The following is a 27,248-nucleotide window of genomic DNA, read 5'->3' on the forward strand; positions in this document are numbered from 1 at the left end:
TTTTGGGTGTGACCCAACAAGCATTAAAAAAAAAAAAAAAAGAAACCAGTGCCTTGATTTAGATGAGCCACCTTTCCATACTTCATAGCCCGATAATGCTGAGGTCCCTCATATCGGTGGGTGGGCTACAGGTCTGGGATTCTGCTCTGTCTCTCTAAATTAGCCCTCTTCTTTCAACCGCTGCCCTTCCATTTTGCCATAGTACAGCAGATTATTAAAGTTTTTTAAGTAGATCATTCTTCTCTTTGCCTCAGACCCTCAGAGAACTTCCATTAAAAGCAGAAAATAAAGAAATTTTATAATAGTCTGTAAACTTCTATATGACTTAGCTCCTGTCTTCCATATTTTAGTTTTTGTTTTTGGGCCAATCCTAGTAGTGCTCAAGGCTTACTCCCGGCTCTGTGCTCAGGGATCACTCCTGGCTCTGCACTCAGGGATCACCCCTAGCTCTGTGCTTGGGGATCACCCCTGGCAAGCTTGGGGGACCATATGGGGTGCCAGGGATTGAACCCTAGAGAGCCGTGTGCAACGCAAGTGTCCTACCCGCTGTGTTCTGTCCGGCCATTGCCTGTCTTTCTTTTCCTTCGTGTCATGCTGATCTCTGCTTTGCTTATTCAATTTCAGCTTCAATTTCAGTTTGATAAAGAATAAAAATAAGTGGGTTGGGCAGATAGCATGGGGGGTAAGGCATTTGCCTTGCACGTGCCTGATCCAGGTTCGATCCCCACACCCCATATGGTGCCCAAGCACACTGGGAGTGACCCTTTAGTGCGGAGTTAGGAGGAAGCCCCGAGTACCATCAGGTACGCCCCAAACCAAAAGAAGAAAGAAAAAGAAAAAAGGAAATAATAATTTTTTGTTTGAAAAGATATAATGTACATATCATGAAAACTTGGGGGATCAGCACCTATAACTAATATTTTATAACCATTAAATATTTTTGCAATTATTCAAAATAAGCATTGACTGCTGTTCCCTCCTTTAACCAGTGGATAATTAAAAAAAAATCACTTCTATTTTAGGATTGTGTGGGGATTGCACAGGTTAACACATATAAACCTTTTTGCAAAGTGCTTGGCACACTTAAATGCTCTAGGGACATTATTTGTTCTTATTATCATTGTCTTTATTGGATTACGTTTACCCATGTGTGCCCAATTTGATAGAGCTAGTTTGGAGGCATAATCATATTAGGCAGTTTGACTCTGGGGAGGAGAATGATTTAAGAAGAGAGAGGTCATAAAAGTTGCTAGTGGTCTGTTTAGTATTAGCTTTGACTCTCAAGACACATGAACACCCACTCAGATTGGGTGCTTAATTCCACAGTGTTTTAAAACAAAAATAGAAAAACCACGAGGTTGGAGAGACAGTACAGCGAGTCGGATGCTGGCCTTGCGCACTGCCGACCGTGTTTGATTCCGGCACTCCAAGCACCGCCAGAAGTGACCTTCAAGGGCAGGGCCAGGAGTAAGCCCTGGGCACCGCTGAGCCCCAAACAAAACAATCTTGGTCTTGTGGCCTGCCTGTCTTTCCAGGAATTCAGTTTATACAACAACCTTTAGCACATCTAGAAAACCTGGCATAGATAGAAATTCTTTCAGAATGATGTAAGAAGGCAGAGGGGAGCCTTTTAAAAAGTTTTTTTTTTTTATTGAATCTGTGAGATTATTCTGAGATAGACCCTTACAAAACTGTTCATGGTTAGGTTTCAGCCGTCCAGTATTCCCACACCCAACCCTCCACCAGTGTCCATTTCCCAGCACCAGTGTCCCCAGGTTCCCTCCCTTCACCCCCACCCCCACCCTCTGCGTACCTCTGTGGCAGGCGCTTCTCTTCTCTCAAGAGGAGAGCCTTTTTAAGGAAGAGAAAACCTACAGATACTATAAAAATTTGACATAAAGTTCCCCGAGGATTTGCTGACTGACTTGTGCCAGATCACAGTCATAGGCTTCTTGCTCAGTGTGAAAAGTTCTCCCCCTCCACTTCTTTTCACTTGATAATCTTCCATGATCTGGTCACACATACGTCCAGTCATTAGACTAAGATGGATGTGTCCATTTTTCCAGTGAATAATGTTGAATTATGAAAGCAAAGTTGAAACTGGGTCTCCTTCAAGGAGCCTCATTATCTATACAGAGTCTGAGTAAAACCAGCAAAATCTTCTCAGTTTTATAGGTCACATAGTTGATATTCCAGAGGGTTCAAATTTACTTGAAGAAAAAAGCCACAGAAATATAAGCATTTTAATGTTTATTTTGAGAAAATGTATTTATTTTTAGTGTGAAGTGAGTATTTAATAAAGGGTCTCATGCTGTCTTTCTGGCATATTTTAATTTTTAACCTACTTACATTTCCTTATAAAGTTGTCTTTTTTAAAAAACTATAGTTGACTATTCAGAAAGACATTCAAAATCTGTTATTAAGCTATATATAAAGTCAGAAATTTTCTTTACTTTTTCTTTATTTGTTTGTTTGTTTTTGGGCTACATCAGTAATGCTCAGGGGTTACTCCTGGCTCTGCTCTCAGGAATTATTCCTGGCAGTACATGGAGGACCATATGGGATGCTGGGGATTGAACCTGGGACTGCCGTGTGCAAGACAACCGCCCTAACCACTGTGCTGTCTCTCTGGCCCTGATTTTCTGTTTTGTGCCCAGATGGACCTGGAGGGTTTCCTGAGTGGTGCTGAGGTGGTGCTGGGTAATCCCCACCATTGGTTCTTGGCATCAGATCAGGGTAAGGACCTGAGGATGTGGTACCCTGCAGGGCCTGGCCTTTCTGGGCCACCCTGACGGCACTGGGGGCTTCCAGGGGTGCACCCAGCAATGCTTTGGGAACCACATGGAGCTGGCACTCAAACTGAGGTCAGTCCCCTGTCTGACCTGTACCCACACTGCTGTGTTGTTACCTCTGGCCCCAGCAGTACGAAAGTCACAACCTATGGGGCTGTTAGTGGCTAACAGACATCACCTTGAAGGGACATGTAGGTCCTGTGTAGTTACCCAGACTTGTACTTGACCACTGCTGTTGCACTTTGGTTGTAAAGATCAAGGTACTTCTTGATGGGCAAAAGGTTGTGTGTCTTACTGGCATCGCGCTTTTAGGAGATACGTCACTCACTGTGTTATTTTTGGCAAGTCTGTCTATGCAGGTTTGAGTGAGCCTGTTCCCCAATAGTTCCCTTAGTTGTAATCATCTGTTGAACTTTTCTATTTTGGTTTTTCTCCTAGATTTTTGGAAGGACTCTCTCACAGATATGGTATGGCTAAGAACGTAGAAAAGGAACACGGTGGTTGAGACTTGACAGCTGTCAGTGTGAGCGTCGGAATGAAAGTTTGCAGTGCATTGTGATCTGAGCCTCAGTTAGCAGTTAGGGCTATTTTCGTCCTTCCTCCCCCTCCCTGTGACCCTACACAGTAACAACAAAGTCTCCAATGGAGACGTTACTGGGCCCGCTCGAGCAAATCGACGATCAATGGGAGGGCCTTTTGATATACCTACCACCGTAAATTAATCTGCATATACACATTTCACACTCACCCCTCACTCCTGTGCTCTCTCCAGCCCCTTGAAACTGTTTGTAAAATTATCAGATAAAATTCACAGGATAGCAAAGAAAATTAGCTGAATACGGAGAATTACAACGATCAAAATATTGAAGCCGTGATGGCTGTGGTTCTTCATGGCTTTGGGGCCACACCCTGCGATACTCAGGGGCTCCTCCTGGCTCTGTGTTCAGGAATTACTCCTGCTAATACTCTAGGGATTGGTATGCCTGACTTGAACTCGGGTTTGCCCCGTGCAAGACAAATGCCCTTCCTGCTATGGTACCATTCCAGCCCAACTATGGTTCTTCAGGAATGAATTGGAAGGGAATGCTCAGAGCCTGGGCACCCGTGCCATGATGCTGATGCCCAGGAAGAACTGCATCACCCTCTATGAGCAGTGTTTCGAAGAGGGGGAGATGGTGGTCAAGAAGGATGCCCACATCCCCCCAAACACCCAGAGCTGGCAGACAGATATGTGCCCCATCCTGTCATGGATGCTCTCAGGTCACAAGGCTGCGGGAAGGAGCAGGTGACCCGAAGACGTTTCTCCTGGTACCTGACCAACAAGACATCCCTCCCCCTACCCCTCCCCTGAGACGGTGCCTGCTGCACTGAAATGGGAAGGCCACGACCGAGAGGCCTACACGATTTTCCCGTGGGGAAGCCAACAGAGGTCCCCACCAGCGGGGCCCCCTGCTGCCAACAAGAAGGGTGGGGCTGGATCAGCAACTGAATTCCAGCTTGGAGGTGAATTTGGTCATGGGCATGGTCAACCCTCTCAGTAAAGTTGGAGATTGTCTTGGCTTGAATCAACCTGCAGCCAGAAAAGCTAAAAGAAAAACAAGAGCAAGAAACAACAAGCTCCAGGTGCTTGTCTAAAAATGAGCATGTATTCTGACTGCCAATGAGCATGAATAGGACTCTGAGCTCTCTGCAGTAGCGTATTGCCAAAAGTTATTGATGATCCCCGTTGTTGATGGTGCCTCATGGATTGCCGATCCTGCTCTGTTTGTTCCCTACACTCAGAATTTGGCACTGTAGCATTGTCCTCCCGTTGTTCATCAATTTGCTCGAGCGGGCCAAGTAACGTCTCCATTGTGAGATTTGTTGTTACTGTGTTTGGCATATCGAATACATCATGGGGAGTTTGCCAGGCTTTACCGTGGGGGTGAGATACTCTCAGTAGCTTGCCGGGCTCTCTGAGAGGGGCGGAGGAATCGAACCTGGCTCGGCCAGCCAGCCAGCTGTGCATTCGCTCCTAAGGTGAAGGGGAAAAAAATCCACAGAAAGTCGAGGATCTGAACATCATCCAGAATTTAGGAAGGACCCATTTTAGTGAAAACTCAGGATGAATTTTTTCTTTTTTACACTCAAGTTTATGGTCCCTAGTTTTAGAGTATTCTTCCTTATATTAATTTTAGCTTTCATAGATATCGCAAACAATTGCCACACATTTGGAGTTTGTTTTTCCCTAGATAAGCCACTCAGGCTTTTAGTCTGATTGGTGCATGTTTATTTTAACTGTAAAAATTGATGAGTTGAGCACTGACTTCCTGACATTTGGACATGACCACCAGGGCGTTTCCCTGTTCAGGGATTGTCTTTGAGGTTAAGTGTCAGTGCACACCCGAGGGGAAGGAGCCGGGTTCCTGAGACAGCCTCAGAGAATGAGGAAGCATTATAGATTCAGATAAATAATATATAGATATTATCATAAATGTAATAATAACCATAATAATAATAATAATAAATAATAATCATTATCATAAATGTTGCTCTTAAAGCAGGAGACCCAAGATATTCACACGTACTTGTTTCGTTTTGTTTGGGGGCCATACCTGGTGATGCTCAAGTGTTACTCCTGGCTCTGCACTCAGAAATTTCTTGCTTGGGGAGCCATAGGGGATTGAACTTCAGTCGGCTGCATGCAAGGCAAATACCCTTCCCATTGCACCATCGTTCCAGCCCCACACGTGCTTTTGTTGAGAACATAAAACGTTTCAAATCCAGTCCCTTACTTTGCCAGGACCACCTCATACAGTTGGTGTGCCACGGTTATTAGGATCCCTGTAGCTTGGGTCTGAAACTGAGGTTTAGTTGCTGGTTTGAAGATAGAGGCTTCCATTCTGGGGTGTGGGTGTGGTCAGAGGAGGGTCTCCCAAGCGTGTTCTAGGGGGCCTGGCCGCCCGTATTTCACTCCCAGGAATATTCAGCCAGCCGGGCCAGTGATTCAGTGCTTGAACCTGATTGTGAGATTGATCTTTAGCCCAGGAGTGCTGGAGGCCACTAGGAGCCACCAGGACTACGCCTAGTGGTACTTGGGGGCTGGAGGATACATCTGTTGGTCCTTGGGGGCCTGTGTCGTATGGGATGAACTGGGGCACTCCAACCCTTCTGGTACTGTCTCTAGCCTAAGCCTTACATTTTTCAGAGTGTAGGTGACTGTTCTTTCAAACAGACCTGATTATTTTGTTAAGTGTATGATCATTCCTAGAGGCAAACAGAAATTTAGGAAAGCAGCTTTTAGGTTTAAGATGGAATCCTTGATAACCCTGTTGTTGTTTTTTTTTTCCCCCTAAACTGTCACTGAAACTGTGTTTTATAAAGATTAGCTGTAGAAGATGATTAATCCTACTTTCATAACCTTGAACTGCACATTTCCCACCAATTGAGTAATTTTGCTCTAGTTGATTTACCACGAGAACACTCTGGACTTTAATGAAAGGGTCAATCGTTTGCTCACTTCTTTTTTTTTTTTTTTTTCCCATTTACAAAGCTGTTTTGTTGAATACTGCACTCATGTAGGTGAGTGCCGTGCTTGTGATGGTTGGTAATGGGGAACAGTTCCAAGGCAGTTTGATTGTTCTGTAGCAGAATTTGGAATATCTCAGTGCTACATTAAATAACTTTTGGAAAGGAGGAGATAGTAGGTACTGATTAGTGAAAAAAAATTTTTTTTGAAACTACATAACTTTATTCATTGGAACTCTATTTATATTCATTAACTTCAGGTTTGCTTTTGGTCCGTATCTGGTGATGCTCAGGGCTTACTCCTGGCAGTGCTCAGAGGACCTTATACAGTGCTGGGATTCAAATAAGCGTCAGCAAGGGAAACACCTTAGCCCTTGGATTATCTCTCAGGCGCCATCCTCGAATACTTTTCTCTCTATGAAAGTAGTCGACTTTTACAGTGTAACTTGTTTTTTCCTTTACGCACCATCATCTATAACACAGTTAATCTTTATGCTTCAGTAATACCGTATTGCTGTACCACATCCACCAGCAGATTGTCACTGTCCCTCCGTCTCTCCTCTCAGCTTAGCAGAAACCCAGTCCCTGGCCACGGCTTATTCCCTTACTCTGTTTCTTTAGGTTTTACTTATGAGAACGAGCATGGTGAGTCTGTTCATCTCAAATTCGTGTCATTTAAAACCGTGACTCAGTTTTCTCAGCACTGTCCCCTCAAGTTCTCTCCAAGTCGCACAACTTGCAGGCACGAAAACAGCTTTGTTTAACAAATGAGTTCATTGATTTTCATTTTTTTGCACTGTTAGGAAGAAAAGCTTACAGACATGACAACGTGCTGATTCCAGGATACAGAGTGGAAGTGTCCCCTCCACAGTGGGTCAGTGTGAGCAGGATGTATGTGTGCATACTTGCCCTCGGTGAATTTCACACTGGATCAAAGGATATGCTCATTGTAGAGATGGGGTGGGAATTCTCTGCATCAAGAAGGATGTCTCCTAGCTCTGCACTCAGGAATCCCTCCTGACTCTGCTCAGGGGACCATATGGGAAGCCAGGGATTGTACCCAGGTCAGCTGTGTGCAAGGCAAATGCCTTCCTCACTGTACTATTGCTCTGGCCTCAACTTTAATTTTTCTTCAGTAGCTTCTTTCAAGACATACTTTAAAGGTAGATAATAACGGATGATGCTGTGGACATAGGATAATGATCGCTGAGGATTTAGGATTTATATTAGTTTAAATTAGAACATAGCGTGCTTCTGTTGTGATTTCAGTAGGAACTACAAATATTCAAATAGCTATAAGGGAATGAATATGGAAAGAGAAAACAGACATGCATGTCAGTGGCACTGGGGCATGGCTGAGTGGTAGAGCTTGCCTTTCTATATGTCTGCGGGATTTCTCTGCATTCATTAATTGTGTGATTTTAAAGGTGTTTTGAAAGGTTAGAGGCATTAGACTCACATCGTGTCCATGTGAATACATTAAGAAGCCTTACCTTGATACAGCTTTAGTTATATTTTTATATTTTTACAAGCTTCCTTAAAAAGTGCTTGTTTTCTCTGTAGTCTCTTTGAATATATAAACTACATACGCGAGAGCTAAGTTAACAGATACACTAAGGCACAGTGGGTGATACTTGATATGATCGTCTGACCCAGTGCTCATGGTCTACAACATTTATGACTGTGAACTTATTTCAGTATAGCGTTTTATTTGGCTTCATAAATACGGCAAACTAAACATGTTCTTTTGCAGCAAAATAAGCTATCGTTTTCAACATTCGTATTGCAGATTTTTTTGGCATGTAAATGAAGCTGACTAAATTTTAGTTTTGAAACAAATGCTTTAGGGCTGGAGCAATAGCACAGCAGGTAGGGCGTTTGCCTTGCACGTGGCCAACCCGGGTTCAATTCCCAGCATCCCATATAGTCCCCTGAGCACTGCCAGGAGTAATTCCTGAGTGCAGAAGTAATTCTTGAGTGCAGAGCCAGGAGTAATCCCTGTGCATTGCCAGGTGTGACCCAAAAAGAAAAAAAGGAAAAAAAAAGAAACAAATGCTCTAGCAGCATTTGAAAGCTCTAGTTTTGGTGCCGGAGAGATGGAGCGGATTGATTGCTTACCCTGCATGCCACAAGCTCGGCTTTGATTCTCAGCACTGAATAAGGTACCCTGAGACCCACCAGGAATGACCCCCTGAGCACAGAGCTAGGAGGACTAAGCCTTGGGCACAGTTGACGGTGGTTGGTCCAAAAGCAAAACAGAGAAGAAAAACACAACAACTCCCAAACCTGTAAATCTTACTTGTTTGTATTTATTGAAGTTTAAAATCTGGGCAACAAAACAGTTTAGGGAAAAGCTGTAATATTAGTCCATGTGATAACTAAATGAGATAGATTCAGGTTTTAAAAAGCTGTGTAAAAACCAATCCATTTGGGACCTTCTGCTTGCTGCTCACCACCAGCCCGATTTCCCCACAAATTACATGGTAAGAAAGACCCAGAGTTGACCGTCACAGGCACCGAGATCCAAGAAGGGTCCAAGCGAAAATAGACTTAATTAGGAAAACTGCAAGACATTTTATACTTCAAGTAACAAAATTCAAAGATTGAAACAATATTGAGAGCAGCAAGATCAATAAAAGGAGCTTCTATACAAAGGAAAGCCCATAAGATGTACAACAGGTTTTCCAAACTAGACGCGACACGCCAGAAGGCTAGAGTACCAAAACCCAATGAGATGAGTACTCTACCCAGGAGTACTCTACCCAGCCAGATAATCATGCAGAGTGGAAGGAACTATTCAGAGCTTCATGGACAGGCAACAGCTTAGGGAAGTTACAGTCTTGAAACCAGTTTTATAAGAAGCGTTAAGAGCTCCTTTAAAGAAGAGGAGAAACTTTCCATCACGTTGCACTCAGTACAGTGCTCTCTAATGGCGCATATGGTTGTCTACTGCTAGATTATAAAAGATTAAAAATGTATAGTAAATTCATCATCACAAATTGGCTTTTATTGATTTATTTTCTGATCATTGTATTTGCCCTGCCCCCCCGTATTTTTGCTTTTTGGGTCACACCCAGCGATTTCCAGGGCTTTTCTCCTGGCTCTGCACTCAGGAATTACACCTGGCGGTGCTCGGGGGACCATATGGGATGTTGGTAATTGAAACTAGGTTGGCTGCGTGCCCTACCCACTTTGCTATCACTCCAACCCCTATCTGCCATTCTTTTAAGAGTTTTTTAAGCAAGTCATATAAAAAAACTGTTTTATGCCTGTCAAGGAGGCAAAAAAGGAATGTATTTATGTCAGGGAAGATAGGATGATTACTGCAATGAGATCCACAAGTATAAAATAAAATTTAATTCAATGTATTTTAGATGCCAGAATTGAAAATGTAGTTATGTAAATAAGAATAGGCAGTGTACTATACTGTATTGAATAATTTGAATTTCTTTATTTAAGTAGGTTAAAATCATATAACAATCAGTCACCACAAATTGACCTTTGTTATTTTCTTTTCTGATAATTCCATTTGCCATTTCTTTGAGTTTTGTTAGTGCGAGTAATATGAAATAAATTTTAAATGCTTGCAAAGGGGGCAGGCTGGGGGGGTGGCAGGGAACCTGGGGAGACTGGTGGGAAGCAGAGGACATTGGTGGTGGGGTTGATGTTGGAGCCTGAGATGGCGCTGGTGTGAACAACTTTGTAAATCATGGTGTCTTAATAAAAACTAAAAGTAATTCCAAAAGGTTATTTAAAAAAATAATTTAAAAATTAACCCATTTGTTAGAATTTGACTGTAACACTATAGCACTGTCCTCCCATTGTTCATCGATTGATTCGAGCGGGCCCAGGAATGTCTCCATTGTGAGACTTATTACTGTGTTTGGCAGATCGAATATGTCATGGGTAGCTTGCCAGGCTTTGCGGTGTGGGCGGAAATATTCGAGGTAACTTGCTGGGCTCTCTGAGAAGGACGGAGGAATCGAACCCAGGTCGGCCAGGTTGGCCACATCAGCCGTGTGCAAGGCAAACACCCTACCTGCTGTGCTATCGCTCCAGCCCAATTTGACTGTAATCATCTTAAATTTATTTCCACATCAAAAATCTCCAAGTAGATGGCATAAGAATTTGGACTGACATGAAATTCACATACATGTGGAACTACATGGAAAGTATCATGTTAAGCGAAATGAGTCAGAAAGAGCGGGATAGACACAGAAAGATTGCATTCGTCTGGGGGACATAAAGCAACAAAATGGGAGACTAACACCCAGGAGTGGCCGAGATTAGTACCAGGAATTTTGCTCCATGACTCGGAGGCCCGCCACACGTGCTAGGGAAAAAGGAAGCTCAGATAGAGAAGAGAGCACCAAATAAAGGGTGTTGGGAGGATCCTCCCAGGGTGGGAGAAGCATGCTGAAAGTAGACCATAGAACAAACATGATTGCCACTCAGTGCCTCTCTTGCAAACCACAGGACCCAAAAGGAGAGAGAGAGAATAAAAGGGAATACCCTGCCACAGAGGCAGGGTAGGATGGCGGGTATGGGGGGTGGGAGGGATGCTGGGACCCGTGGTGGTGGAGGATGGGTACTTGGTCATTGTATAACTGAAACCCATGCACAAAAATTTGTAAGTCTATAACTGCACCTCATGGTGTTTCACTAATAAAAAAAAAAAGAATTTGGACTGAGCTGGGTAAATGGGCCCTTTGAGCTCATGTGGCAGTACGTCTCATCTTAAATCGAAGTTGCTGTAATCTATTTCTAAGATCATCCGTTAAGGACTTAGTACCGAGTTATTAAGCCACAGTAACTTGGGTTGCGTTTAATGTTGAATTTATTGACTTTTTAATTTGCTGCAGTTCATTCTGGGCTCACTGAATCTGTTTTTGGGTGGATCAACAATTTGGTTGACTTGATCAGTGTAACCTTCCATTTTGAGTTTTCCAGCATATTTTCTTCTCTTCTCCGTCCTTGCTTTGGCTTTGGGCTTATTGTAATTGTCATTTAGGTTATTTTCCTCGTATTTATCATCCCACCACCAGCCTCCTAAGGAAGGTTCATGGAGAGTTATATTCTAACAACCTTATCTTCATATATAAATAAGACAGCATTACAGATTCATATAGGCCAGTAATCGGTGTAAATTTCCTTTAGATATTTAAAAAATATCTAAGGAAGTCTAGAAATAAAGTAGTTTTCTAGAACGAAATTAGCTTGTAGGTTGAGACTTTTTTTTTAACCTATAAAATATTTATGTAGAAATTCAGATTTTAAAGTTAACAGTTAGTATTAGCTAATACTCTGGGTAGATTTTTTGAAGATAGGAAAGTAAAGCACTGATACCAGGAAAACTGTGCCTGAGTAATTTTCCGTGCAATTGAAGTGTCCTTTCACTCTGTGATCCCAAGTGGGAAACATCAAGTCTTTGTGTTCTGGGAGGGCGCTGAGCACATGCCAGTAATCTCCACCAGGTTTAACCTAGAGTTAGTTTCATGATTGCCCAAATGGAAGGAATATTCGAAATAATGCTTGTTATCTCTCCAGTCTTCTCGCTCAATTCGTAAAATGTAAATAGATTGCTTTACTATGGAGTATATCTTCTCTAGACCCAGCCAAAATTCTCCTGAAAATAAAAGTAAAAATTTGGGGATTGGTAACTGCAGATGAGACACACAACAGTTTTAAGTTGTTTTAAAATTATTATTTGTAAATGAGTTACTTCATCTCAAATTCCACAGTTACTTTAGAGTCTCTTTAAAGTATTTCTTTGTAAATCAAGCCCCGAGCACTGCCAGGTGAGGCCTAAACGTTGTCCTAACCCCAGGCCCCCACAAATTTTCACAGATACAAATACTGACAATATTAATTGGCCTGTCTAAAGTCTTAATTATCTTTTCTAAAATGCATACTTTGAGACAATCCTTGTATAAAATACATTGCATTATGTGGTTTTTTGTTTTTTTTGGGGGGGGTGCACATCCAGCAGTGCTCAGGGACTCTACACAGCTTTGTGCTCAGGGGTTGCTCCTGGTAGTGCTCAGTGGATGGACCATGTGGTGCCAGGGTGTGAACCTAGGCCTTCTGCATGCAAAGCGTCACTCAAACCCATCGAAGTGTCTCTCAGACCCCTCAAATATATTTCTTCAGGTGTGGTCATGAGTAGATCAGCATCTCTTATTCCTTTTGCGACCCGGCTTTTCGAGGTTTTTTAGCTGTTCCCAGATGAGTAGATAAAATAATAGAGTGGCCGGAGAGATAGTACTGCATGTAGGGCCCTTACACCGGGCCTGGTTTCTAATCCTGGCACCATTTATGGGCCCCCTCACCCAGCCAGGAGTATCCCTGAGTCCAGAGTCAGGAGTAAGCCCTGAGCACAGCAGGGTGGTCCCAAGCTCAATATAATAACAATAATAATGTCGTTAAGTTATTAAGTATAGATTTGGTTTTCTATATTTGCTCTATTTATTTCTATGTAGAAAAAAAGTAAATTTGTAAAAACATTTTAAATTACAAAGCATCATTCATAACTTTTTTTTTCTCTGACGTAAAGTTTGTAATTTGGGGGCTGGAGCAGTGGTAATGGTAGGCAGGATGCTCACCTTGCACACGGCCAGCACCACGTAGGGTCCCCTACACCCCCAGGAGTGATTCCCTGAGCCCCGAGCCAGGGGTAAGCCCCGAGCACCACTGGGGGGGTATCCCCCAGACAAAAACTATTTCTATTTTAAAGAATTTAAAACAAATAGTCAAACATCTCTCTAATAATCACAGTTATTTTTACATAAGGAAAAAGTCCAAATTTTCTTAGAGGGAATGAACTCGTGGGTGACTTCATTGCAAGCACAGATGGTTTACGGATATTAATAACTGAGTAGTCTGGACTTGCCAGCCTTTATTTTGGGTATCTTAGGAGATTTGTTACTAAATACATCACTGTTGAGGATACACTTTTAGTGATGGACTGACTGGTAGTTTGGGAGAACAAATTTTTAAGGGTTAGATATGCTCACTTTCCACAGTTGATGTAATTTGGGGAAGGAGGTTTGGGCCACACTTAGTGGCTACTTCTAGCTGCTCTTGGGCTTTTTCCCCAGCAGTGCCAGAGAACAAAACAAGGCCTGAGCTCTAACTATACAGTCTCACTCACCCTCATATGTGATATAATAATGTTTTTTTTTTTTTTTGCTTTTTGAGTCACACCTGGCCGTACACAGGGGTTACTCCTGGCTCTGCACTCAGGAATTACCCAGTGGTGCCCCAGGGGACGATATGGGATGCTGGGAATCGAACCAGGGTCGGCCGCATGCAAGGCAGACGCCCTACCCACTGTGCTATTGCTCCAGCCCCAATAATGTATTTTTTAAACTTCATAGATAAGTACTTGTACATTAGTCATGGATGCTTATAGTAGGATTTTTGGAGCATACACCAACATTTTTCAGATTTTACTTAGTTTATTTATTTTGGGAACAGAATAATTTCCATGAGTTTTGACCAAACATTCCATTGGGGTGCGTCTATAGTATTTAAATAATTGAGTCTGGACGTTTTTATATGAAAAATTTAATGGCTTCTTTGTCTCTTCGAGCTTCCAAATAACTGTAGAAAATTTGGTTAAGAAAGTAGATGGTTTCTTAATAGTTTACTCATGGCATCTGCCCGATCAAAGTACGTAGCACTTAATTAGAATTTTTAATTTAACTTTAATAATTATAATTATGATAATTATAAGTCATCAGATTAAATTGTGATAGGTATAATTAAGAAAAGACATTTAGATGTGGTAAGTGGTAAGTATAATACTTAGAATAGAAATTGCTAACAAACGTACAATTATTTGTAAGTTCTGTGAAGGGTAGGATTGTTCCTCTTTCATTTCTGCACTTCTAATGCCTAGCCCATGAATGAATGAATGAATGAATGAAGCCACTTTGCCATCAAGCTTCCCAAAACCATATTTGTAGTTTTCCCAAGTTTCACTGAAATTTTGTGTTCCCTCTATTCAGTGTTGAATTACCTAAATATAATGCATGAAATTCTATATTAGTAGACTAATACAGCTATAACAAGGTACTATTTTTATTCATTTATTAATTTTGGTTTGACTTTTTTTCATCATTCATAATAATCCACAATAATACCCAGGCAAAGGGCCTGGACTGGGGTGTCTGTGGCTCTGGGGTGTCTGTGGCTTACTGTGCCCCCTCGTTCTGTACAGAAAGAATGCAGTAAAGAACACAGCCTGTGGTAAGCACTGGGCGGCCTGGTTTGACTTCAGTTGGTGGTTATGAAAGGTCATTGTTAAGGTTGGCATGCGATTAGTTATCATTCCAAGATCTTAAAGGCAACTTATCTTTTTATTAATAAACCTTTGAAAGTATTTGCTTCAATTTATTTTATGGAAAAACAACATTGTATGAATACACAAATATATATATGCAAGCAAGACAGTTATAAATAACACCTGTATAACTACTCATATAAGCTTTATTTTGTAGGTTTTCTAAATAGATAGGATTAGTCTTGCTAATAGAGTGTTATCTGGGCTTAATATTTTCCATTTCCTTCTTAGGTTAGTTTTACCTGCTGTAATTTTACAGTAGACATTAAAAGCTTGAGAGTTTCTGGGTCTAATGGAGTAAATACCACTTATGTGTTTGCCCCTTTTTATAAATGGTGGTGGAATCGACAGGAATCTCTAGAATTAATGAAATGTTATCAAATTAGACAAAGTAAATGATTGTTACCTTTAGAGCTTGAGATTTAACGGAATTTGTCTAAAGCAATTTTATACTAGAGCATCACTGCATGACATGTTACATAGAGAATATATAAATGGCTGTTAAAATGATTTTTAAAAAGAAAATAGGTGAAGTGAGAATTTTAAAAACATTAATTTTTGGGCCGGAGCAATAGCACAGCGGGTAGGGCATTTCCCTTGCACGTGGCCGCCCCTTGTTCGATCCCCGGCATCCCATATGGTCCCCCAAGCACCGCCAGGAATAATTCCTGAGTGCAGAGCCAGGAGTGACCCCTGAGCATAGCTGGGTGTGACCCAAAAAGGCAAAAACAAAAACCCATTAATTTTTGTAGGTGTAGGAAAAATATAAAATATTACACGTTGAGACATTAGTGTGTGGTATGTAACTAGTAGTCAAGAGATACAGGCGGAGTAATCAGACTGTTTTTTCCCTGTATGAATTGCAGAAAAATACATGTTTATGAAAATATAATCCTGTTAAAGTTTGGGAAGGGAGACATAGTTTTCCATCTTTATTTTTTCCTTATTAAACCTTTCCAAGTAAGAAAAGTGAAGAGGAACATGAAAATCTTTCTATTTATATTTGACAGTCCATTGATGTTTTTGCCTTATGTACCTTATAAGTACATATGTGCAAACATGCCTTTTGCCATGCTATTTGACAGTAATCTGCAAACACCTTGACCTTTTTTTTTTGCTTTGCTTTTTGGGTCACACCTGGTAATGCACAGGGGTTACTCCTGACTCATGCACTCAGGAATTACTCCTGGCGGTGCTTGGGGGACCATATGGGATGTTGGGAATCGAACTCGGGTCAGCCGTGTGCTAGGCAAACACCCTACCCGCTGTGCTATCACTCCAGCCCCCATGTGTTATCACTCCAGCCCCCAAACACCTTGACTCTTAACCCCTTAGATATTTCTACATGCATCTCTTAAATATGAAATTATTTTATATTACCACATCAATACCACCTCTACATATTAAAGAAAACCAATACTATGATCAAGTCTTAAACAGTGTTTGGGTGATGTGATGTTAGGGGTTCCTACCACGGTGTAATGGAAAATCCATGTATAACTTTGACTCCCCCCTCCCCAATTTACATAGAGTCATCTATCTGCATGGCTGAGGGACTGATTGCTTTCAGGATCAGTTCCTTTCCTTGTAATGGACAATCTCTGTTCTCAGCTTCCCATCCGCTATATATTCAACCTATATGAGTCCTCATTAATTGAATCTGTAAACACAGAATCTTAGGGCCAAGTGTATTTATAGAAAGAAGCACATGATACAAGTAGACGCACGCAGTTTAAACGCATGTTGTTCAGAGATAAACTGTAATTCCACGTTATCTGACATCAAGTCCATATTTATATTGGATTGTCCCAAAATGTCTTATAAATGAACGTGTTTTATAGGGTATTGAGAAAATAAATTCCAGAATTCAGTTTAGTCTAACATAATGCATTTGATAAATCTGTTTAGAAAAGATTTTGAATATGGGTTTTTCTTTTTAAAATTTTTTTATTAGGACACCATGATTTCCAAAGTTATTCATAGTTGAATTTTAAACATACAGTGTTCCAATATCAATCCCATCATCTTCCCTCCACCAGTGTTCCCAGGTTCCCTCCCAACCCCCAAGCCTGCCTTTTTGTCAGGCACATTTTAAAACTTGGGTCCTGTAGTTTGGATTTCAGGCTTTCAGTTTTGTTGGTTCTCTCGGTTTCAGTTTTGTTGATTGCTCAGGGGCCACAGCCTCTGTGGTGCTGTGATGGAGTCAGTCACGGCTCTTGCTAAATCCTAGGTAAGCACCTTAACCTTTGTACCATCTCTCTGGCCTTTTGAATAAGTATTTTTGATGGCAGTGCTAGAAGTTGAAGAATTTGCTGATCATAACTTTCAGATGGAAAACCGTCAAATTATCTTGCCATCATATTCTGCATTTTTTGTTTTATTCAAGTGAAGACCGGGAGTAGTTCTTGGTGCTCTTGGCTTCGTAGAAAAAGAATCTGTGGATTCTTGAATACCACCCGTTCTTCTTAACTAATAAAAGAATGTAAATTTACTGTTAATGATAGGAGCGAATATGCAAGGAGATCTGAGTGAAGATATTAAAAGTGCAACTTTCAGTTATTTTTTTATTCCTTAGTCATTATGGTTATTCCTTTGGAATAAATTGTACAGATTGCCCATTTTTGAAATATTTAATCAGACTCATATTTAAGAAGTTAAAAATGGGAGAGCAAGGCAAGAGACAGGTTGTTAAAACAGAGCACCAAAAGGTGAGAATTTGCTTAGAACATCTTAACATACATTTACATGGCTAGCATTCATTAATATATTATATTAAGTAATCCAGGCAATTTTAATTTTAAAATTCTTCGGTTATAAATAATATTGGTGCTCACACCTACCACAAATAGTACATAATTTGTCCTGCTTTCTGTAGAAGTAACAAATTCGCAGACTTATTTGCTTACTTTCAAAATATTTCATACCTCATTCTCAGTTTCTCAGTTAATTTTAATTGAAGTGTGCTGGTTTTAGGCTGGAGAGATAGTACAGTGGCTGGGGCTCTTGCTTTATACTCTGCCAACCCAGATTTGATCCCCAGCACCATGCATGGGCCCTCAGTCCCTGCCAGGAGTGACCACCCAGCACAGAGCCAGGAATAAGCCCTAAGCACTGCTAGCTGTTGTCCCCCTCACAAAAAAAAAATTATTTTTTTTGGGGGGGTGGGGGGGCTTATTGGATCACACCCAGCGATGCACAGCAATTACTCCTGGCTCTACACTCAGGAATTACTTCCGGCAGTGCTCGGGGGACCATATGGGATGCTGGGAATTGAACCTGGGTCGTCCATGTGCAAGGCAAACACCCTACCCACTGTGCTATCACTCCAGCCCATTTTTTTATTATATATATATATTTTTTTATTATTATTAGTGAGACACCATGAGGTACAGTTGTAGACTTACAAATTTTGTGCTTGGGTTTCAGTTATACAATGATCAAATACCCATCCCTCCACCAGTGCCCATTTCCCACCACCACGGATCCCAGTATCCCTCCCAACCCCCATCCCTCCCATCCCCCCTGCCTCTGTGGCAGGGCATTCCCCTCTGTTCTCTCTCTCCTTTTGGGTGTTGTGGTTTGCAAAAGAGGCATTGAGTGGCAATCATGTTGGGTCCATAGTCTACTTTCAGCATGCTTCTCCCATCCTGGGAGGATCCTCCCAACACCCTTTATTTGGTGCTCCCTTCTCTATCTGAGCTCCCTTTTCCCCTAGCATGTGTGGCTGGCCTCCAAGCCGTGGAGCAAAGTTCCTGGTACTAATCTCGGCCACTCCTGGGTGTTAGCCCCCTATTTTGTTATTTTATGTTTTCCAGATGAATGCAATTTGTCTATATCTATTCCTCTCTTTCTGACTCATTTCGCTTAACATGATACTTTCCATGTAGTACCACTTGTATGTAAATTTCATGGCTTCATCTTTTCTAACAACTCCAGCCCATTTTGATTGTATTTTTATAAGAGCAAAGATTTGGAGGATTGGAAAGATAGTGCAGCAGGTAGTGCACTTGCTTTGCACATGGCAGATCAAGGTCCCATCCCCAGCACCCCCTAGGGTCCATGGAATACCCCTAGTAGTGATTTCCTGAGCACAGAGCCAGTAGTAAACCCTGAGTACCACTGGGCATAGCCCAAAAGCAAACAGAAAAGATTTTCTAAAAAATTTTTTTACATCTTATATAAAAAAAAAGTGTTCTGGTTTTTATTTTGTTCATTGGTAAGTTTTCTTAATTCATGGACTAAGGAAAGTAGAATATCAAATACATCACTGGTCTTAGATTTTTGACATCAGCACACGTAGAACTCCCCAGGACCTGCCTCATGGATCTGCGGTAGTTTATTTGTTTGGGGTTTGTGTTTTCTGATAAGTAAATATGTGGTTTAGAAGCACTTTTTAGAATTTTGATTTCTTCATCTGGCAAGCTCCCCGTGACGTATTCGATATGCCAAACACAGTAACAACAAAAGTCTCCAATGGAGACGTTACTGGGCCCGCTCAAGCAAATCGATGAACAACAGGAGGACAGTGAAACTACAGTGAATTTTAGTCTGAGGACATTAGAACATCTAAGCCTTTCTCCAATTTAGAAATCCGGTGTTGGGGCTCAGGAGATAGCTTGGGGGCTAGGAGCACATACTTGAGTGTACAAGGATGGAGCTTAATCCCGGCACCTCGGGCCTTCCATGCCCTAGACGTAAACCGTCCTCTGCCCCATGTGGCTGAACATGACTCCGGGTTCCCCGAGCACTGCTGGGGATGAGCCTCCCACAGAAATTCACCGTTTGAATTTGTTGTATGCTTGTTATTATACACAGTGCACACCACAAGTTCAGTAGTGCCGTTCTGCCTCTGTGAGCAAACTTATTTAACACAACAAGAGTTATAGTCTAATAATAAAAATAATGTGATATGGTTGGTCCTGGAAATCAAAAGTACTTTGCAAGAAATTCTTTTGGATAGTTAGCCCAAAAAAAATTGAAAAACCCTACTATACTGAGTCATAAGTATGCAAAAGTAACCTAAAGTTATGTTTAAAATACTAAAACATAATACCGTATTTCTTGAGAAGAATCTGCTAATTCTCTGGTTTTAATTACTGGCAGGGTTTTTTGGGTAGCTATTTCTATTAATTGGGAATTTTCTTGAATGGCTGTTTTTTAGTAGTGCTATATTAATATTTTGAATTAATAATACTGCGTCTTGAAATGCTTATTTTGAATGCCTTTGGTTCTGAAAAGGCATTCCCTGTCCTCAGTAATTTATTCTGTAGATTAATTATCAGATATTTGGTTTCTCTTGATATCCAGTATCACAGAGTTTCTGGTGTTCATATTAAATTTTTATTGACTTCTGTGTCCTGAATATTTTCAACATATATTTTTTGAGCATTTTCTCATACCCGACAGTCCGTTAAAGTTATATTCTAGTGCAGGGACAGACAGCAAAATATTTATTACATGATATTAGAGTTGAGAACTAAGGAGAAAGGTAATGAAGATGGTGACAGGATTTAAGGATGAGAAGAGGGAACTCACAGCAGTAGAGTCTAGCCAGTCTGTCACTGCTGGAGCCCGGGCAGGCTTCTCTGAGAATCTGCTATCGGTCCAGGTCTAAAGGACACGAGGGAGCGAGTGGGCCGTGCAGACCCCAGGGAGAAGAGCAATGCAGACTAGGGGAGCCACCTAGGGGGAGGCTGGGCAGTCTGTCACGGGCTTGCTTGGTAGCAGAGTGTGACAGGAGAAAAGAAGTGAGGTCAACGGGATAACGGAAGGGCAGGCCTCTATCTGGGGTCTTCTGGGCTGCCCGGAGTGACACGGGCTGCCACCGTGGGTTTGAAGAAAGAGACTTATGGTCTGATTTAAATTTTAATAGCATCACTTTGGGTGCAAATGGAGAATGTACTTTATGAGGAGTTAATTTCCCCCCTCTCAGAACAGTTCTATAGGATGGGGTCTGTTCTCTTCACCGGCTCAGAGGGGACACGGAGGGACAGAGGAGCTAAGGTCACACTAGGTTAGAATCCAACTCTCAGACCCAGGCGCTTCCAGCTTCAGGGCCCTTAAGGGAGCCGTTTGCTCACCATCCAGCAAGGGTTAGTTTAAAGGATTGTAGAGTTGATTGTTTTCTTAGACCGTGAGACGCTGGCCATGGAAATAAAATCGCCACTTACCTGATTTTCTATTTCTTTTATTTGGCTGTGCTGCTGGTGTAATTGTCTATATTGTTCTTCCACAGTATGGAGAAGGTCTTTAATGCTATTATCTTGCTGTTCTACAAAAGTCTGCATAGAGATCAGAGGTTGGTTAGAAGTTTCTTCTTTCTTTTTTCCTCTTTTATTTTTTTTAAATATTGTGCACTTTAATTTCCTGTCACACTAGCACAAAACAGTTTTTGAAACAAATAGTAGATCAGACAAGGAGATAGTGGGAATCGTGTTCTCTTGTGCGCTTTTTCAAATATGACGCACTTCTGTTTGTGAAATGTCCTATCTCTAAAATCTGATTTTCTGAACATTAAGCTTTTAATTACATAGAAACGAGCACTTTATTAATGAATAAACCTGTAATATTTGCTCTGTAGCTTTTGTACATTTCAAACACAAGAGAATAGTTTCAAGGTTATTTTCCTTTTGCTTCTTGTTTCTAGTAATTTGCAATGCAGTAATAACTTAGTGTTTTAATGTATTAGATTTTTTATTTTCACATGAATGCAGTGTTTTTATATACAACGTTAGGCAAACATAAAGTCAGCTTAAAATGATAATGGGAATTTTATTATCTAGTGCCTTTGTCCTTGAGAAAAATAAATAGTTGTAAAATATTTCAAATAGCTTGTCTCAAATTTTCCCTCCCCCGGTAGATCCTCATTGAAAACAAAAATGCACCCTCTTTGTTTCTACTTACTTTAAGTGAAGTTACTTCTGGGTATTCCTGAATTTCAGGTTGCTCTTTAATTAAGTGAGTTAATTGTTCCTCCAAATATTTGACTTTTTGTTGAAGTAGAATTTTTTCCTCTAGGAGATTTTCGAGTTTTGAGTTGAGTTCAAGAGACATATTCTTTACTTCTTCATTTTTGACTTGTAGTTTGGATGTAGTTTTTCTAAGTTCCTTTTCTTCTTCTTTGATTTCATTAGTTTGCAAGGACAGGTCATAAAAAGACTGATCGAATATGTTGAGTTTTTGAAATATGTCATTGATTTGGCCCTTGGTTTTATGGACAAAGTCTTTAAGACCATGTCCTAACTGAAGGAGGCCATTGGCTAAAATTTTTACATCATCTAACATAGCAAATCTTGAGTTTGGCTCTGGCGATGCAGAACCAGCTGATAAATAATCTTGGTCAATTCTGGAAGAAATAACTAGAGGAACAATAAAAAGAAAGACCTTAATCGTGTACATTTTTACCCCAATCATTCAATTTCAAGGAATTTGGAATTACTCTTTTCTTCTAAGCTAACCTAGGTGTCTAAACTCTATATATAACCAGGATTGCCACATGAACAGTAAGGGTGGCAGGTGAATATAGTTAATCATTAAGCTATGTCAGGTTGTACAAATGTAACCTTGCACATTGAATAAGATCAATGCTAAATGAAATCAAAGAAATGAACAGCTATCTGATGAAAAAGTGTTGCCGTGTTTAACTTGGCTGTCTTATCATCTACACTTTTAATGTTAACAATACCTACCTTTTTTAAAAAGCTTATTTTGGTTTATCTTGGCCTTTAATGAGTGAAAATTAAATTCGTTTGACTGGTAAATTTATCATTAGAGTAGAAGAAAAGTTAATGAATGAAATATGTATTTCCCGGATTATATTTTATTTTTTTCAGTACGAATGACCCATCCACCAAAATGCCTTTTTTGTGCAGCTTCCTGTACATCTCCGAGAGGTAGCAATCGATTTCTTTTTTTTATTTCTTTTTTTTTTTTGCTTTTTGGGTCACACCTGGCGATGCACAGGGGGTTACTCCTGGCGGTGCTCAGGGGACCATATGGGATGCTGGGAATCGAACCCGGGTCAGTGGCATGCAAGGCAAATGCCCTACCCGCTATGCTCTCTTTCCAGCCCCAGTAGCGATAGATTTCAATGATGCTTTCCCATAATGCTCTAAGCTAACACATGTTGATGTGTTCCTTATTATTTGTTACAGTAATTATCAGTATATCTTTTTTAATTTTAGATGATCCATCTGTTATCACAAGTTCCCTCAAATAAGTACAATGAAGAGGTATTTTACTCCCTTCATTGTGCATCTGTTTAGATAGATGTTTTGGGTTTTGAGATCACACCTTCCTGTGCTCAGGGCTTAATCTTGGCTCTTTGCTAAGGGATCACTTCTGGTGGTGCTCAGGGGACTACTTGTGGTGCTAGGATCAAACCCAGGCCAGTTGCATGCAAAGCAAGCAAGCACCCTTGCTTCTGAACTGTCTCTCTGTCCCAGTCCCTTTATATTCTGTATCTGTATGTTCTAGCCTCCTTTTTCTGTCTCCACCGAAATAGTTATAGTTATGTAAAGTCTTTTAAGGTGAAAGCAGAGTTAAATCCTGAGTTAAATCCAGAGTTAAATCCTCAGAACCTTATTTGCCCATTATACATCTTTCTGGTTTGTAAGCTTGGTGCTAATTGGATAATAGAAGCTTAATAAGACCAGACAAATCACATATATAAAAATAGATGTCCCACTGTGCTTCTAACTTAGAAGGAAATGCTTACTGGACACTTCTATTTAAGTGATTATCCTTTTTGAATATTTGTATTTTAAACATTTGCAGAACACAAATCCTTTCAAAATACCTAATTAGAGATAAAATGTGGTGAATGGCTTAAGAGTGTGGCTCTGGAATCAGACTGTGACCTGGGTCCAAAAGCCAGGTCTCCTTGTCTGGTGTAGACCAGGTGACTGCTTGTCCGCAGACCCCGGTCTCTTTATCTGTAAACTTGGGATAAGGTTATGGGCGGTAAAATAACGTATGTACATGACTTAGAACAGTAGCTGGCAAAGGGAAGGCACACAGATGTTAGTTGTATGAAAGGAAACAAGCTTTCAGCCTGTGTAAGTGTGTACGTATGTGTACAGTCAGTTCTACCAAAGATAAGATTTTCATAAAGTCAGATTTGAAAAATACACAAAGAAACTTTTATTCAATTAAATGTCATCTTAAATTGTAAGCACTTCCTTCAGGAGTTGCCCACACCTCGACAGAGGGTGCATGCCTTTGCTTTATGGGGCAATTTGGGTGAATTCTCTCTTTTTTTTTCTTGATGAAATATTTATTTTATTTTAAAAATTTTTTAATGAGTCACCGTGAGATACAGTTAGAGATTTACAAACTTTCGTGATTATGCTTCAGTCATACAATGATTGAGTGAGTACCCATCCCTCCACCAGTGTCCATTCTGAATTCTCTTTCTTGGGCCCTGATGGATGATGAATTAGTTGACTCAGTGTAAGGAGGCCCAGGGGACTTGGGGTCATCCTGGGTCCAGATGTGATTCCCCCAAGCAGCACCAGGAATGACCTCTTAGCAGAGCCAGGAATAGCCTCCAGCACTGGTGGGTGTGGCCCAAGCACATCCCCACTCCTCTCCCCCCCCATAGATAGATAGATAAATAGATAGATAGATAGATAGATAGACAGACAGACAGACAGACAGACAGATACTTTATTTTATGGGCCTGTCTGTCTCTTTCTCCTCCTCAATCCCCTTTCTCTCTCCTCTCTTTCTTTCCCCAATCTCGCTCTCCTTAATAAATACTATGTATTCCATAGTAAGTAAATGAATACATAAATTGTAAAGTGTCTGGTAAAACCCTATAAAACACGCCATTTCCAGTGTCTGGTCTTAGAGTGCCTCTTTCTAGTAGGAAATAGAGGCCCCCTTCCTTGGATGATTTCCACCTGAGCGTCTGTAGAGTTCTAGAACAAGCAAGGTCAAAGACCAGACGAGTTAAGAGCCTGATTCTGGAGCAAGACTATGTGAATTAGAATTCTGCCTTGGTGATTCTTTAGCTTGGTGACCCACGGATAAATTACTTACTTTCCCCTATCCCTCTTTTGTCTCTGCCTAGTGAAGAGAATACCTATGTTACAGTAATGTGTAAAACTTAGTATTTGGGACTGGAGATATAACTTAGTGGTCAGTGGTATTCTTTATATGTATAAGACTTGAGTTCACTTCCCAAAAAATATCAAAGCACTTACAACTCTACCTGATGTGTAGGTAAATCCTACATCGCATCATATGCTAATCTTTGCAATTAGAAGTTATTGATGCCTTAATGCCCATGATCATACTTAATTGTTGATATGATTTAATCTCTTGGTTAAGACAATAATATATTTGATACTTTTCCTAGAAACTAGTTTTTCTGAGTTTTGATCTGTGATAAATACAAGAAAATGTGTCTTTTTGACTAGACTGTGTGTGTTTCTTCTCAACTCTTCAATATTACACACACATCTGCTTATACCATAAAGGATGCAAGATAAAGAAAGGAGAAATATTATAGTAATAGGGGAGAATAACCAAAAAAAGCCCTTATTCATTAATGCCATCTTATCCTTACCATTTAAACATGTTGTGAGAATGTAAAGTATCCATTGAACTGACAAGATGCCTGAACTTTCTCCCTCCTTCCAGTGTGACCATTTAGTGGTGTGATCGCTGGTCACGAAGGGCATATTTCGAAACTTCTCCTAACCAAATTGTCTGCTTTCCTGGGTTAAAACTACTGACCCTGCTGTTTCATCTGCTCTCTACTTGGGTAGGACTTGAGACGGGTCAACTTCTCATTTGTTGTATGATAAACTGCTTTTTGCAAGGTCCATGTCTGGGTTTTTCTCCCCCCCATGTCTATTTTTAAATTGTTTTCCTGATAGCATTTTAATACACTGCCTAACGTGTTAGAGAAGCAATAAATTTTCACCGAATGGATTAGAGAATAATAAAATGGTAACATGGGAATTTCTCAAACAGAAAATCTGCATGTTGTAGATGTTTGTCCCATTTGGTATACATATATATGTATTTTTTTTAAAGGAGAATTTGAAAAGTAGCTCATTCCAATACGTGGAAGTAAGAAAAGAAAGACTGTGTGTGAAATTTCGTCTTGGTTTAGTTACTGTGCTAGAAATGCTCTCAGTTTTGACACAATTTGCTCATGTGGAACAGTGACACATTACGGGCGATTATTGTTTTTTTTTTGCTTTCTTTTGTTTTTTGAGGGTCACACCCGGCGATACACAGGGGTTATTCCTGGCTCGTGCACTCAGGAATTACTCCTGGAGTGCTCAGGGGGCCATATGGGATACTGGGAATTGAACCCGGGTCGGCCGTGTGCAAGGCAAGCGCCCTACCCACTGTGCTATCACTCCAGCTCCTGATTATTGTTGGTTTATAGTTTGTTTCTCCAGGGAGAAATAGCTGGATCCTTTTTTCCCCCCTTTCTTGTAGCAGTTTGGCTGTTATTGAATGCAATTAAATTGAGTGAAATAATTGGCTTAATCACATACTTCGAGCAAGTGCCAGCATGAGGAACTGCAATCAAAAAGTCTCTGAGGCCCCACGACAACCACCTTCTAAAGCCGCCTGTCTCTGTACACATGTCACAGGAGCTGGAATCCTCCACCCATAGAAAATAGACATGTTTATAACATCTTCTCTATAGTCAAGCAAAATCAGATCTTCCTCTGAAGGTGCCCTAAGTACTAGTATATGAAACTGCTGAACTGCATGACATCGAAAGACAGTTCGGAGCTTTGTTTAAATTCCAGCGGAGGCAAAGTCCTTGACCCTCCCCCAGCTTGTGCAACCACACAGGGGGGCGGCTTCCAAAGAAGATACGAGGCCCTTCCGGTCCTTTTGAGCATAATGCCCCCTTCTTGTTTATCTTTCACTGTGAGCATCTGATTTTGAATTAAAGTGTCTGGTAGAAGCAGTCTGGACATAGCTGAGAAAAACCCGCTTCTCAGAAAAAACTCGCTTCTCAGATCTCAACCCAGGGAGGGTAGGAAGTCAGAGCACTTACAGGTCTCCCTTCTCTTTGTCCCAGACAGCGCCATCCAGAGGGAATATAGTGAGTTTAAAATGTGAAAACTCTCTCTCTCTCTCTCTCTCTCTCTCTCTCTCTCTCTCTCTCTCTCTCACACACACACACACGTGAAATGACTTTAACAATATATCTGCATCATGCAGTTGTACATCAGAAATTTTGTTTCACTGGACGATCAGTCTAAGCATACTGGGCATTTATAGTCTGTTTTTATAAAACGCTTGTAGATGCGGTTTGTGTTTTATTACCTGCCGTACCTTGCGGTGACGGCAGACACACAGCTGCTCCCTGTCACCCCACATTGTCTGCTGGATGGAGCAGATCAGCAGAGGAAAGCATCGCTTTCCATTTTGTTGTTTCATTTGGGGATGGGAGGGGGTGGTCCACACCCTGCAGTGCTCAGAGCACCACTCCTGGCACTGCTCAGGGAACTGGATGGGGTGCCTGGGATTGATCCAGAATTGACTCTGTGCAAGGCGAACACCTTCCCCCCTGAACTATCTCCCCAGTCTGTTTTCTTTCTTTTCATTTCTTAGCCACTATTAATAGA

General features: G+C 41.0%; 2 protein-coding genes across 5 annotated transcripts in view; one reads left to right on the forward strand and one right to left on the reverse strand.

The window, feature by feature from the left end:
* Positions 1 to 27,248, forward strand: part of DOCK7 (dedicator of cytokinesis 7) — a 198,088-nt gene that overhangs the window by 63,422 nt on the left and 107,418 nt on the right. The window lies entirely within an intron of this gene.
* Positions 11,163 to 22,101, reverse strand: ANGPTL3 (angiopoietin like 3). The gene is given in 12 exon segments (XM_056122420.1): positions 11,163 to 11,221; positions 11,224 to 11,256; positions 11,259 to 11,348; positions 11,660 to 11,755; positions 11,758 to 11,925; positions 14,238 to 14,319; positions 14,499 to 14,512; positions 14,886 to 14,970; positions 14,972 to 15,000; positions 16,998 to 17,112; positions 20,814 to 20,924; positions 21,547 to 22,101. Coding segments are annotated over 12 exon segments (1,392 nt in total). The 5' UTR covers positions 22,057 to 22,101.

This window comes from Sorex fumeus, unplaced genomic scaffold (assembly GCF_029834395.1).
Source record: "Sorex fumeus unplaced genomic scaffold, SorFum_2.1 ptg000045l, whole genome shotgun sequence".
NCBI lineage: Eukaryota > Metazoa > Chordata > Mammalia > Eulipotyphla > Soricidae > Sorex > Sorex fumeus.